The 13,532-nt window shown below is 41.0% G+C and overlaps 1 protein-coding gene across 1 annotated transcript; it reads left to right on the top strand.

The window, feature by feature from the left end:
* Nucleotides 1-202: 202 nt before the first annotated feature.
* On the top strand, nucleotides 203-4,018 carry glula (glutamate-ammonia ligase (glutamine synthase) a). Its single transcript, XM_029525626.1, has 7 exons — nucleotides 203-348; nucleotides 1,174-1,361; nucleotides 1,453-1,614; nucleotides 2,252-2,398; nucleotides 2,503-2,630; nucleotides 2,735-2,934; nucleotides 3,029-4,018. The coding sequence occupies exons 2-7, from the start codon at nucleotides 1,196-1,198 to the stop codon at nucleotides 3,339-3,341; spliced, it is 1,116 nt and encodes a 371-aa protein (XP_029381486.1). The 5' UTR covers nucleotides 203-348; nucleotides 1,174-1,195; the 3' UTR covers nucleotides 3,342-4,018.
* The last annotated feature ends 9,514 nt before the right edge of the window (nucleotides 4,019-13,532 follow it).

The raw sequence follows: 13,532 nt of genomic DNA, 5'->3' as shown, positions 1-13,532 counted from the left end.
TATTTTCGAGTAAAAGTGGAAAGGGGGGGGGGGTAGGATGTGCCCGCCGCTCATACACGTGCACGCGCACGGCGGGGGAGAGGAGGAGGGGGGGGGGAGGGGGGGGTCACGCACGGCGACACGCGGCGGAACTCCTGCCAGAGGGCGTGGCTGGCCGTCCAATGGCCTCCCATCAGCCGCCCCCCCCGACCAATCAAAGACAAGACGTTCCCGCTCGGCTCATATAAATGCGGTCGGCCCCGGAGAATCGGTACCGGAGAATGAGAGAGATACTAGCGACGCAGCACACGACAAGACACTGGACCTGTCAGTCCTTTAGTTTTTATTTCAATTTCCTCGTTTCTCCAGGTAGGACGCTCTCCTCGGTCCTTGCTTCCTTCCCTTAGCTCCCTGTTCCGGTTTGCTGGTACAGCTTGTTCCAGGCTTTATTTTTTTTTTTTTTATTCAGACACACTTCAGACAATGAAGCCTTACCGAACATTTTTCACCAATCTGGCTTCAGCTGCTTCGTCCCGTGGTTCGGTCCGTCTCAGTGTGTGTTTATGTTGAGGTGATGGTTGTTGTTGTTGAAGCCGACGGATTACAGTAAGAAAGCTCATGATGTAATGTAGCTTTCTTCCCGCTTGTAGCCATGACTACAGGAGCATTGTGTTGATGGTGAAAGTATTGATGTTTGCGTCCTTCTTTGGGGGCTGGGATCATTTACTATGTTTTCCTTTGTGAGCGGCCACGTCTCGCTTTTATTTAACCGAAATATATTGTTTTTGGTTTGTTTTTTTGTTTTTTTGCCACTACGGCTGCAAATTTCCAACCCGGCAAGTCTGCATTCATTGTGTTTTTTTTTTTTTTGTTTGTTTTTTTTGCTGATCGATCATTAACCATAGTCATTAGCACTATCTGTGTAATGTTAGCGTCGGGTGGGGGGGCGATATTCACCCTGAGGATGTGGAGAGTGGCCTTTTCTGTTTACGAATTGGAGAATTGGAGAGATATTCCTAGAAGTGTGCCGTCATTAACATCCTCAACGTGTTTTTCACCCTTTCCTGCTCTTTATTAAGAAGACAATGTATTTTAAAAAGGGGAGGGGTTTTTGTCTTTTTTTTTTTTTCTTTACGCCCCCAAACTCGGTTACGCAACACGGCGGCCTCACTCCTGCTCTCCTCTTCTCCTCAGGTGTGTTATAGTAGGAAACAGGATGGCTACCTCAGCCAGCGCCAGCTTGAGTAAAGCTGTCAAGCAGCAGTACATGGAGCTCCCCCAGGGGGATAAAGTCCAAGCCATGTACATTTGGATTGACGGGACCGGAGAGGGACTCCGATGCAAAACCAGGACGCTGGATTTTGAGCCCAAAAGCATTGAAGGTAGGCAGCCTCAGTTTTATTCATGTCATAGGAACTAGTAAAGATGAAGCTCTTATTGCATCGAAAGACTGACTCCACCTTCTTCTTGTAGATCTCCCTGAGTGGAACTTCGATGGCTCCAGCACCTACCAGTCTGAGGGCTCCAACAGCGACATGTATCTGATTCCTTCTGCCATTTTCCGTGATCCGTTCCGTAAAGACCCCAACAAGCTGGTCTTGTGTGAAGTGCTGAAGTACAACCGGAAACCTGCAGGTAATGAAGCCTCCAAGTGTCAAAATTGTAGTGATTTCAGACAGTAATCACCAAACAATCTAATGACTAAAACATAGTAAACATCTGTGGCTGATTTATTTCACCAAATGCAGGACTCTAGAAATGTATCTTAATTAATCTGCAAAGCTTGAAGGGATAGTTTTATATCCCTTTTTTTTATATTTTGGAACTACAAATGCGCCATTCAGATGTCAACGATGGCATGTTTCATTTAATGTACAAATATGGGGCAAGTGTGCGCACAGTTGCATCATCAAATGCATGTGCCCTTATTTACGTTTGCATGCAACCATTTATTGTTGTATGCATTTAGAAGTGGAGGAGGCTTGAACATGTGGAAGTGATAGATGGATCAGTCGCATAATCCTTGGTCCAGTAAAATTACTGCTGCTTTTTGGAAAACAAATTGATGAAAATGAAACTTAGCCTCTAATAGAATAATGACTTGCACAGCACTTGCCACATAATTTGGTGTAGCCAACTGAAAAGTTCAACCGGCCATACCAAATTATGTCAAAAGTATTATGAATTTTTGTGCTGCAGGTTTTGCAAAACTGGCCCTAGTAACAAAACTTGACTACTTGTCTTCTGATCTGAAATATTTATTATTTTGCAGAAACCAACCTTCGAATTACATGCAAGAAGGTGATGGACATGGTGGAGGAACAACATCCTTGGTTTGGCATGGAGCAGGAGTATACCATTCTGGGCACAGATGGGCACCCATTTGGCTGGCCATCTAATGGTTTCCCTGGACCACAAGGTAAGTTGGCAGTTCAACATTTTTGTATGAAAGTGCAACCTAAATGGGATCATGATGCCATGTTCTCACCCTATGTAGGTGGTTAATAATTTTCATATTTGCAGGTCCTTACTACTGCGGTGTGGGAGCTGACAAAGCCTATGGCAGAGATGTTGTGGAGGCCCACTACAGAGCTTGTCTGTATGCTGGAGTCAAGATTTGTGGCACTAATGCAGAAGTGATGCCTGCTCAGGTAATGGCAGTAGGGGTCTAATGTGTCTATGCATTGCACATGATTTTTGTGGTGTTTAGTTGCCATTTTTAAAACGTAGCTTATTTATTTATTTTTGTGTTCAGTGGGAGTTCCAGGTTGGACCTTGTGAAGGGATCAATATGGGTGATCATCTCTGGGTGGCACGTTTCATCCTGCACCGTGTTTGTGAAGATTTTGGTGTTGTTGCCTCATTTGACCCCAAGCCAATCCCTGGCAACTGGAATGGTGCTGGCTGCCATACGAACTTCAGTACAAAGGAGATGAGGGAAGAAGGTGGATTAAAGTAAGTGTTGGAAGCCATGCTGATTGAACAACTTTGTTATTTTGGTGTGTTTCATGAATAAGTTTAATGAGAATCTTTTAATTTCTGCTTTCAGAGCGATTGAGGATTCAATCGAAAAGCTTGCTAAGAAGCACAGCTATCACATTCGTGCCTATGATCCCAAAGGGGGGCTTGACAATGCCCGCCGTCTCACTGGCCACCATGAAACCTCAAACATTGATGAATTCTCCGCCGGAGTGGCCAATCGCGGCGCTAGCATCCGCATTCCTCGTAATGTCGGGCAGGAGAAGAAAGGCTACTTTGAGGACCGCCGCCCTTCAGCCAACTGCGACCCGTATGCTGTGATCGAGGCTCTCATCCGTACCTGTTTGCTGAACGAGGAGGGAGACGTACCTGCGGATTACTAAATATACAACTTGTGGACTCGCCTGACTGCCCTCCTGACTTTATCTTTTCTTTTAAACTAGTACTGTATTTTTTTTTTTTTTTTTTTTTTTTTTTTTTTTATCTTCTCTCCCACTGAGATGATTTTAACTTGCATTTTAATGGCTCAAAGTTGGCTGGTCAACTTAAACATGATGAGGTAATGAGATTCTTGGTAGATATGAGCTGGTAATGGCAGGGTATGTCTTTCCCGTCTGCTTTTGAAGGGATTGGCTTTTGTAACACTGTTTATAGCCCATGTCATCTTTCCCTATTTGTCTGTAACTAAAAGAACTAAAGCACATGAACATTGAAGAGTACAGCTGCTAAGGCTGGACAGCATGGCTAACTTTAGAAATTTGACTAGTTCATGTACTGTTAAGATATGTTGACCTGCCTTTCAACCATCCAGTTGTTGATGTTACTAATTCTTTGATTTCATGAAGTGTCTATTTTTAAATGGCAACATTTGATGTCGTCAGATTTTGACATACTGGGTCAATTTGTATGGTACACTTTGTAGATGTCTATACCCAGATGTAAGTTGTTCAAATGTGGATCTGTCCGTAATGCCATTTGTAGATTTCCTCAAGGAGTTTTATCCTTTTGTTAACTGCGATATTGTAAAGCACCGATTTGGTAAAACATCAAGTTTACTGAACCTGGGTTTTTTTTTTTTTTTTTTTGATACACTTAAAACTTTTATTTTTATCACAACACAGTTATGACTCGTGACTTAAAAAAAGAAGACATTAAAGTAATAGTTCCACATTTCTTGAAATAAGTAGGCTTTACTGTCTTGCCAAGCTTTACCAGCATGCTTGACACAACCCCTGTGCAGACAGAGGGGTGTCAAGCCCGGATCTGTCCAAAGCTCATGAACACGAGGGTCAATGAGTTTCTTATTTTTGACTACAGCCAGGCTACCTATTGTCTTAATGCGATGCTAACTAGCTAGCTGTAGCCTAATTTTAAAATGGCAGATGAGTGACACAGATTGGCTCATCCAACACTCAGGAACCAAATTATCTTATTTCCCAAAATGTCAAACTATTCCTTTATCAAATGCTGTCCCCTTGCTCTTCCACACGCAAAGGGAAACCACATTTGCTGATGTTGTGCGGTGGAGACTGGATGATCCTGAAATCTCATGACTTGAATGATAGTGATAGAGCAGATGTCTCATAAAACTCTGGTGCCTTACTTCACTGCATCAACACTAAACTTCAAAAGACCTCTACATCTACTCAGCTGCAAGATATGTATCTCACATTTTGAGTAGTTTCAGTGACAGGCACCTCGGAAATTTAATTTTGGAGTCATACACAGGACAAGTCAAAGAGTTCTGTGGCTGCTTCTGATGTTTCAGTCCTGCTGATATCTTGGCCAGAGCTCAACAGTAGCCTTTGTTCTAGTTGGTGGTTTTTAGGACCCTGTGGGAAGTAACTGGAAACTGATGTACTCACGAGACAGTTATTAGACTCCCTCACGGCAACAGACAGAGCTCAATATTCCCAGAAATGCTGCGTCATAAACAGCCACTCAGCACCACAAAGTGTTGTGGCTGAGAACTCCACGTACCCTGTTTACTTCTAGAGAAGCCTGTTGACAGAGCTTAGCTACAGCTGTGAGGTCAACCTCTCTCGGCCACGCTTCAAATGCAGACAAAGTATCATTGTGAAAGTTTCCACCGTATGTCATATGGCATGTTTTTGTGACCAGGATTCACCGTGCAGACAACATACCTGCCGAGTCAGCGGTCTTAAATATGACACAACATGAGAACGACTGTGGCCCTTCTTAAAGCAGCATATCCTCATTTTGAAGGGTGTAAACATTTTCGTCTGGCCTGTAGTTTGGGGGAAGGGCCACAATGAAGTTTGCTCAGGGACCTTTCCCCTACATCCATACTGCCTTCACAACAACACTTTAGACAGCTCACTGATTGGCTTGGCTAGGAGCAAGTTAACCAATCATAAAACCGAGGGCGAGTCCAGTCCTGTTTCAGAGGATGTTGCTTGGTCTGAAGCCAACACATGTACTCTAACTTTGTTTTGGAACCCCCCTCACCCCTCCCCTTTCACCAAGTCTGAAACCTCTTCCTCTGTTGTTTTGTGCATACCTTTGCAGGTTTCACAGAGTTCAGAAACTCTGAGACTCAGACTCCAGGAGTCCAAACTGTGGAAACAGAAACAGCTTAAAATGTCTCATGAAGCGAAAATGTATTAATACCTTAAATGGATCATAATGCCAAAATAATTAATAGCTGCAAAGGGGATAATCCAGCACAAAAATATTTTTATTTCTGTCTACGGTAGATTCGTCATATCGCTGCTGTGTAGAAGTGCTGGAAAATAATGGAGGAATTGTAGAGGAATCCCACACACATGCCCACATTTCTGCTATAATGACGCAGGCCTGCAGCATTGCGGCATAGTGGTCAGCGCTGTTGCCCTACAACAAGAAGGTTTGTTTTGGTTTCGACCAAAGACATCATGTTTGGGTCAATTGGTGACTCTAAATTGTCTGTAGGTCTGAGTGTGAGTGTGTGTGGTTGTCTGTCTCTGTGATGGACTGGCAACCTGTCCAGTGTGTACCCCACCATCACCCAATGGGAGCTGGGATTGATAAGTAGTAGTAAATGAATGAATGAATGAATGATACAAGCCTAAACACAAAAAACCCTTTTACTGACCCACACATACAATTAAACTGACCTACTGTACAGACCAAAAGTTTGGACACACTTTCCTATTCATTTTAATGAGAAGGTGTGTCAAACTTTTGGCCTGTACTGTACGTATTGCATTACAGTTCACTATTTCCCAGCTAAACTTTGTGCATTCCCAGGAGCAATCAGGGACACTGTGTTCTTTTCCTCAACACAACAGTGGATGCCACCTGTTCCAGTTTCTTAATGTCCTTAGATCCGTTCAAAACAAGTCAAAAGGCATGTATGACTGAAAACTGGAAGAGGAATAGGTTGACTTCATTGCGACACTGAGCGCCGACTTCCGCTTACCCAATTTGTGATGCTTCTCTGTGGGGAGTTTACGACCTCGCTGCGATGTGTGAAATCCATTTAATGACATTCAGTCTCCACATAAAACCTTTTCCACTTCCTTGCTTAAAAGGCTCAATTGGGGGGCAGGGGCAGTGCTGAGGCTGGGGTGGGGGGGGGGTGGTTCAATTTGTATGCATAATCTCAACCACCTTCTGCCTGGGAAGCTCAGATGATGGGGGAGACACTGGACAAAGGAGGAAGAGGGATGCTGCCCTGTTGCTATGACAACCACCAGAATGTACAGGCTCGGTCATGGTGGTTCTTGTGTGGAGGGAATAAAAAAAAAACACATCCATGTTATGTAAGGACGGATAGAAAAAACCAAACAAACATAAAATGGGGTCTTATAAATGGAGCCGCACAAAAGCCCCACGGTCAAACACAACTTCAAGATGACATCAGTAAGCATGTAGACACATTCATCATGAAGTGCAAACACATGACAACAATTTTTTACATATTTCTATTGAATAAGACTGACAGCTTTAGAATCTAACATTGAACATCAAATCGAGGTGCAATAAATAGCATTTTTATTTGGATTATGGGCTTCCTGTCAGCACATGCACATGATTGTCGTCACTTGTGCTGCATTGTTGTGTAACACATTGTACTAGTTCAAACCAGAACTACCCCTTTTTCTTCTTGCCACAATGGGCAAGAAAAAACAGGGGACTCTGCATTAAAGCTATGACGCAGGAAGGATGACAGAAGGGTGAAATTAGCAAAATGGCTTATTTAAAGAAAGGGCGTTGTTTTGTTGCTCAATCCATGGCAAGAAGCAATATCTAGCTTCTGTCTGTCTTCTGTCTCTCCTTCTCTCTTTCGCTCTCTCTAATAAGAAGCAAAAGAGAGGAACAAGACAAGTTTCATATTATCTGAAGCGGTTTAGGTTGTTCTTTTGCATTTGTTTGTTTGTTTGTTTGTTTTTTTGGAAGGCTGCAGTGACATGTTTATGCCAGTATAATTTCCTCATTAGATCTAGTTCTCCTGGAATCGCTTTCACATTTCTTGTTCCTCCATCTTCCGTAAATGCACACACATGCCTTTGCAGAAATGATCACATGCTCACTCATGCACATGTGTCAGTTCTGTTCTGTCTGCCTCCACAGCACGGTCACACATTCACACACAGCATGGTGTTTTCATAGACAGATGCTCGACTCTGACTAGAAGCTTCCTGACTGGTTGAGGATGTTGGTGTGATTGGTTTGATGCCACAGCCACTCAGGCTTACCTGCTCCCTGATTGGTCACAACATTATATATGACACAGTGACACAGTTTTGCACTGCTGCTGCAGCTCAGTCTGCCACAATTTCTTGCACATAATGACACAGTGTGTGCTGCCTACTTACATTGTCCCTTTTCAAGTAAGAATTGCTGTAGAAGTGGATAAAATACAGGCATCAGTTAACATTCTGTGAACACTATTACTATTCAAAGTATGCACATTTTGCACAAACTGCACATTTAAAGCAGTATGTAATAAAGCTGCCTGGCTATAAAAGGTGGAATTTGCACATTCTTGCAAGGGGCAGATTCTTCAATTTCTTGACCTACTTGGATTACTGGACAAAATCTGCATTTAAATTCTCTGCACTTAAGTAAATAATTAATTTATACATTCACCCATTAATGCTTTACAATGCTGCTTTGTTCCAAACAGTTGCTTAAGGTATCGGTCATCCACTCCGCTGTGCTACTTCTGTGAGAGAAAGCAAGAGGTCACTTTAAAATTAACCAAATGTAGCTCTGCTCCGGTCCAGTGTTCTTGTCTCAAACTGTTATTTTCAACTTCACTGAAGTACAAACAGGCCACACTGCCCCGATTTCAATAGTTGACCAGATGCCAGTACTCTTCAAGTTCCATATTCACAAAAAGCTCACCCCTCCCCTGAAAACCTCCTGCTGACTATCAACAGGGGTTGACTGTTCTTTAAAGTTTGGAACAATGGCTGACCCACACACCCCCACAAGTTCACTTTCTGTATAAGCCAGAGATGCAAAAACACCAATGTTGTAACAGACCTTTCAGAATTGTGACAGAAGGTTTTGTTATTACAGTTTGCTTTTGTGTTATGTATTAATGGATATGGGGACACAACAACAAAAGAAGAAGCAATGTTAAGGAAAAAAAATGATCCAAACAAGATGAAGAATTTAGATTGCACAGATTTAAATTATTGCACAATTGTATATTTTTGTAGATTTGGACTGTTGATATTTGTTTACTGAAACGCTCAGGCTCACAAAACATGAAAATGAAATTAGCATATTAAAAGGACAACTTGACCAAAATCAAGTTGGGCATACACAAAAACAAAAGATGTACATATGTATTGAGCAAATGAAGAAATTGAGTAATTTAAGGTGGACACAACAATAAGTAGTTTAAAGCTCAGCCAAGCTTGTGCTGTGTGATGCGTTTCACATGACAATCATTATTCTGAACCTGTGTATGAACCCACCATTTCCGGTCAGCATCATTAGTGAATGGGTACAAACGTCAAACAGATGCCATGACAATGACAAACAGCACCTTAAGATGATGTGTCACCTGTGCACACACCTACATTAGGTATCGACTCCAGCTCTTTCAGCATCATTCAAAAAATACAAAAGTTGTAATGACGCTAAATAATGAAAAAATTATTTCCTTCTGACATGTAATGGAAAATTAGATTGTTTAAATTAGGGAGTTTGACTTAACTACAAAAGACTTGGACTTAAGTGCACTAATTGAGGAAATGTACTTACCTAATTTCTCGAGCGTCATCAGGGATAACCTGTATGGACGGGGTGAGGCTGTTCTCACTTTGTGCTAATAACAACAGCCATCTCGTCACGTCTAACATACAGAAAAACAGAGTACTTAAAGGCAGTGTGGATCATTTTCAACTGTCAACCATTGTCATTTTGTCAGGAAAAGTCTGTGGCTCAAATCAGTATTGGAGTGGGCTGTTAATAATCTAATCCCAAACCAGATATGGCAATCTGTACCAGAGGTCTGGTTGTGTATGTCACAAATTAATCTGTGACAACTCTTAAACTCTACTTATCATTGTACATCGCTGTTAAATCCAGACAACAGCATGTGATGACTAACATGCTTGCTTGTAGGATTCTGTGTCAAACGTAAATATATTGGATAAAAGCTCAGTACTAAAGTATTATTATCCTCTAGGTCACAGAAGTGATGAGATATTGTTTTTCAAGAACATTTCTTTTGAAAAGCTCCAACTCTTTCCACCAACAGCGCACTACACACATAGTACACAGCACATCCTGAGGACATTAAAGCAGGCCTGAACTCAACGAAAGGCAAACAAACTGGGGAAAGTCCATCGTTGCTTACATGCACCTCGTAAGGTCCAGTGAATGTCAGTGGGACGGAGAGTAAAAACACAGAGCTTTGTCTTTCTTTGTTCATCCATCCATGTGTTTCTAGTTCTGACCAGCTAAGACAGGAGAAGCCTGTCTGTCAGCTACCCTTTTGAACACCTCTCACTATTGTTGACAGGCATAACAACAGGAATGCTTATTCTTCCAGGATGTGCGTTGACCTGTTTTTCAACTCTTCCCTTTAAGCACAGTCACAGTCATAAACATAAGTGAGGTTATGATCCTCACATGGCAGCCCGGTGATTCTGGAGTCGTGTCGCTAAAGCTGCAGGAACACACCCCAAAAAACAGGTTTTTTCCTCTTTAAAAGAAATAACCTTACCCAGTATGTCTGACCTAAGCCTCGATAAAACGCATAGTATTGAGGTGAAAAACAACAGAGATTGGACAATTCTGTTAGTTATAGCATTAAAATGGCGATATGACAAGCTGAGGTGCGTCAGATGATGAAGTGACAGGATGAAGCAGAGAGCGATATGAAAAGGGTTAAATATTCTCCAAAGGAACAAGTCTGAGCTGGTGCAGTCAAGGCTTTTCAAGTCTGTAGATGTACTTGAAGCTTTTAGGAAAAGTCTCTGTGTAGTCTGGTTTTTATTTATTTATTTATTTATTTATTTATTTATATATATATATATACATACTAAATTTTGTTTTTTTTCTAGTAGTTGACGGTTGTAAATAAATTACATCTAGGATGGTGAGAGAATGGGGATGCTTCCATCGTGAGGGTACCAACTTATTGGCAACCCTGGCAGCTAACCCTAACCCTAACCCAGCTGTCAGTACGCTTTTTAAGTTCAGAAATATTAACCTCTAACAGATCATTTAGCAAAAGATCAGGTACAGTCACTGGTATGGTCACTGATACTGAATCAGAAAGCTTGGTTGCTAACTTAGACCAGAACTGTGAGACTGGAAGGGGAATTCCACATCATTTACAAAAAAGTGCCAGAGGCCTTCATATAGAACAGGTTTTTAATTTGGTTTTGTCTTCTCCCTATTTTTCTTCCCTCTGACTTAGCTCAGCAGTGACTGTGCCACGGATTTTTCCATGACGAACAATTCACATGATTAAATTTACATTTTAATGTTAGATAGATAGCCTTCATTTTCCCATGGTGGAAATTTGTTTTCATAGTCTGTCACATTTAGCAGACAGAAACAAAAACAAACAAAAGTGTCACCGAAAACAAAATTTTTATTTGTTTATTTCAATCCAAATTTTTAGTCCTGATAGCCATGAATTTGTTCATGGATGTTCATGGATGAATACTGAAAGACACATGATCTACTGATTTTAGATTGATTGATTGATTGATTGATTGATTTATTTATTTTTGCCTAGTTGGCACTAACAAACCACAAATTTGTCTCCAATGTATTCATGATCTATAATAGGCCTATGCATTTTGTGGTTTAATAAGTAAGAAACCTGAAGAAGAGCAGGTCAAAACTGTAATTATCAAGACACGTATGTACTTGACGTACAAAACAGACACCACCACATTTAGCTCAGACTCCCTCGATAAACGTATTTTTTTTTGTCTGCCGCTATATTATGATACACGCTAATTGTGAAATTGTAGCACGCTGTGGCATGAGTGGGAACAGTAAATATTTCTTAACATCACATTCATGTGTCAGCACGGCATTAGCATTTAACTGTGAAAACTCAGCAGCCCCGTTCTGTATGTGAAAGCTGACAAATAAATATACATTCTATAATGTATATTTCTATTCATTCTATGAATAGAAATATACTTTCTATTTCATTCTATTTCATTCTATAATGTAGTCAAGCAGTGTAAGAAAACTAACACACTTCTTTACAAGTACCTCGAAAGGGCATTCAAATGAATGTATTTGTGTTGAACCATAGAGACACAACTTTATAATTTAGCCTTACTGATGCAACATCCAATATGATGACGTTTGAAGTTTCCCCTTCTTCAAATGATTAACATACTTGAGCTAACATGATGGAAGATGGAATTGGTTCCTCCCCTGTTTGTCAAACAGTCGTTTCAGGAAAGAACAGAAGACCTGACTCATAGGATCCGGTTCAACAAGACTAACACAGGTGATCTGAGGACAAACTAGAATCTGACTCTAACCTCACAGGTGATAACCTTTACTGATTAAAGAAATATGCAGGTATTATGTAATCTCCTGGATGTATGACCTGTGTGTGTGTCGTTTTTACACCTATGATTAGGTATGTAAAACCCACTGACCCTCTATGTGAAGCTGCAGTCTTTTGCCCTGTTATTGATGGTTACATAACATTTAAAAAAAATAAAAAATAAATAAAAAAAAACACCCCTCAACTCTACTGTAAGCAACAAAAGACAAAGTTCACATTATGGTTGTGATTTCATGATAAAATCTTCACATTACAGTGTAGCATCAGCACATTGTTACTTCCTCAATTACTGTGGGTCTGTTCCTATGATCCCTTCCATCTTTCACTAAATGTGTCGTCTACTGGGTCCTGAAGTCATTTGTTGCATGGAGCAATAGTCATCCTCTATGGCCGTTAGGTAGTTTTACTATTTTACATAAATGACATACTTGCTGAGAGAGACAACTGGATTTCAGGCCTGCTACATTTTCTTTTATTTCCTGGCAACTGATCAATAATTTGATTCATAGTCATGTGCAATTTTAATACAATTTTCATCAATCTCAGTTGTTTAATGCTAATTCACAACTCTCAAGATTAAATAGAGTAAATGTATGGAATAAATGAAGCAATTTCTGTCATTGAACTTTAATGTGCCAAAATTGTCTGTACACATCACATACATACACACTTACAGCATTTATGTGCATTTACATAATCTTTTATTGAAAAGGGGGAGTTACATAATTTGTTTCCTACTCATTTACATATTTTTGTCTTGTTCTTTAACTCATTCTTATTCTAACAGTGATTTACTTGGTGTGAAGATCCAGCACAGTCTCTAATCTTTGTACTCATCGAGTGCTGATTCAAATAACAGAAACAGACGGGTTATTGTTGTTGCATAATTGCCAACAGCGTGTTAGCAAGGGATCACAGAAAGACAAAAGCCTGGTACGCGCACACACAGACACAGACACACACAAAGCAATGTGCCATCGCACAAGGAACTACATACTTTCTCAGAGTCTTGTAATCTGCCTGCACTGTATTTGCGTCAGTGTCTGCTTCAAAATGAAAATGTAAAGATGACAACAGCAAATAAATCAGTCACTGAACGGTTTGGGGCCTCTATCTAACCCAGAGATTTAAAAATGATTACACGAGGGCAGCGCCCTTTCCAACCCCAGCTCCCAGTAGGATTAAAGGCTGATCATGTATCTGATGGTGCCACAGCAAGTTTCTAACTGCCATTAGTCTGTTGCAGGACCTAATCCCAGTAAATCCGTTATTTTCCTCAGTACATCCAACACACAGCTGCCAGCCTAAACTGAGCCACAACAACAAGTAGCGTGAGTGAGCAAAGTAGTAGCAAAGAGTAAAGACTGCTGTGCTTTGCTACTCAAAGGATTGTCATCAGTTTGAATCAGTCTCCTTCTAATCTGCAGCCAGTAATCAAAATGAAACTATGCACAGCAGACAGGAATGACGCATATTCCCATAAGGTTGAGTTCCTGGTGTCCGTCTGCAACCTGTTCAGAGTAATAGGATCACTTCGGTGCAGGGCAGAGGTTTTAGGGAGGTC

Source organism: Echeneis naucrates, chromosome 17 (assembly GCF_900963305.1).
Source record: "Echeneis naucrates chromosome 17, fEcheNa1.1, whole genome shotgun sequence".
NCBI classification, from domain to species: Eukaryota; Metazoa; Chordata; class Actinopteri; order Carangiformes; family Echeneidae; genus Echeneis; species Echeneis naucrates.
This window is presented reverse-complemented; position numbering and strand designations above follow the sequence as displayed.

What these genes read in the sequence shown, in the direction of transcription:
- glula (XM_029525626.1), top strand. Translation starts at nt 1,196, where the DNA reads ATGGCTACCTCAGCCAGCGCCAGCTTGAGTAAAGCTGTCAAGCAGCAG. An exon ending in TGAGCCCAAAAGCATTGAAG is followed by an intron (nt 1,362 to 1,452) that starts GTAGGCAGCCTC and finishes TTCTTCTTGTAG; the next exon opens with ATCTCCCTGAGTGGAACTTC. An exon ending in TGGTTTCCCTGGACCACAAG is followed by an intron (nt 2,399 to 2,502) that starts GTAAGTTGGCAG and finishes TCATATTTGCAG; the next exon opens with GTCCTTACTACTGCGGTGTG.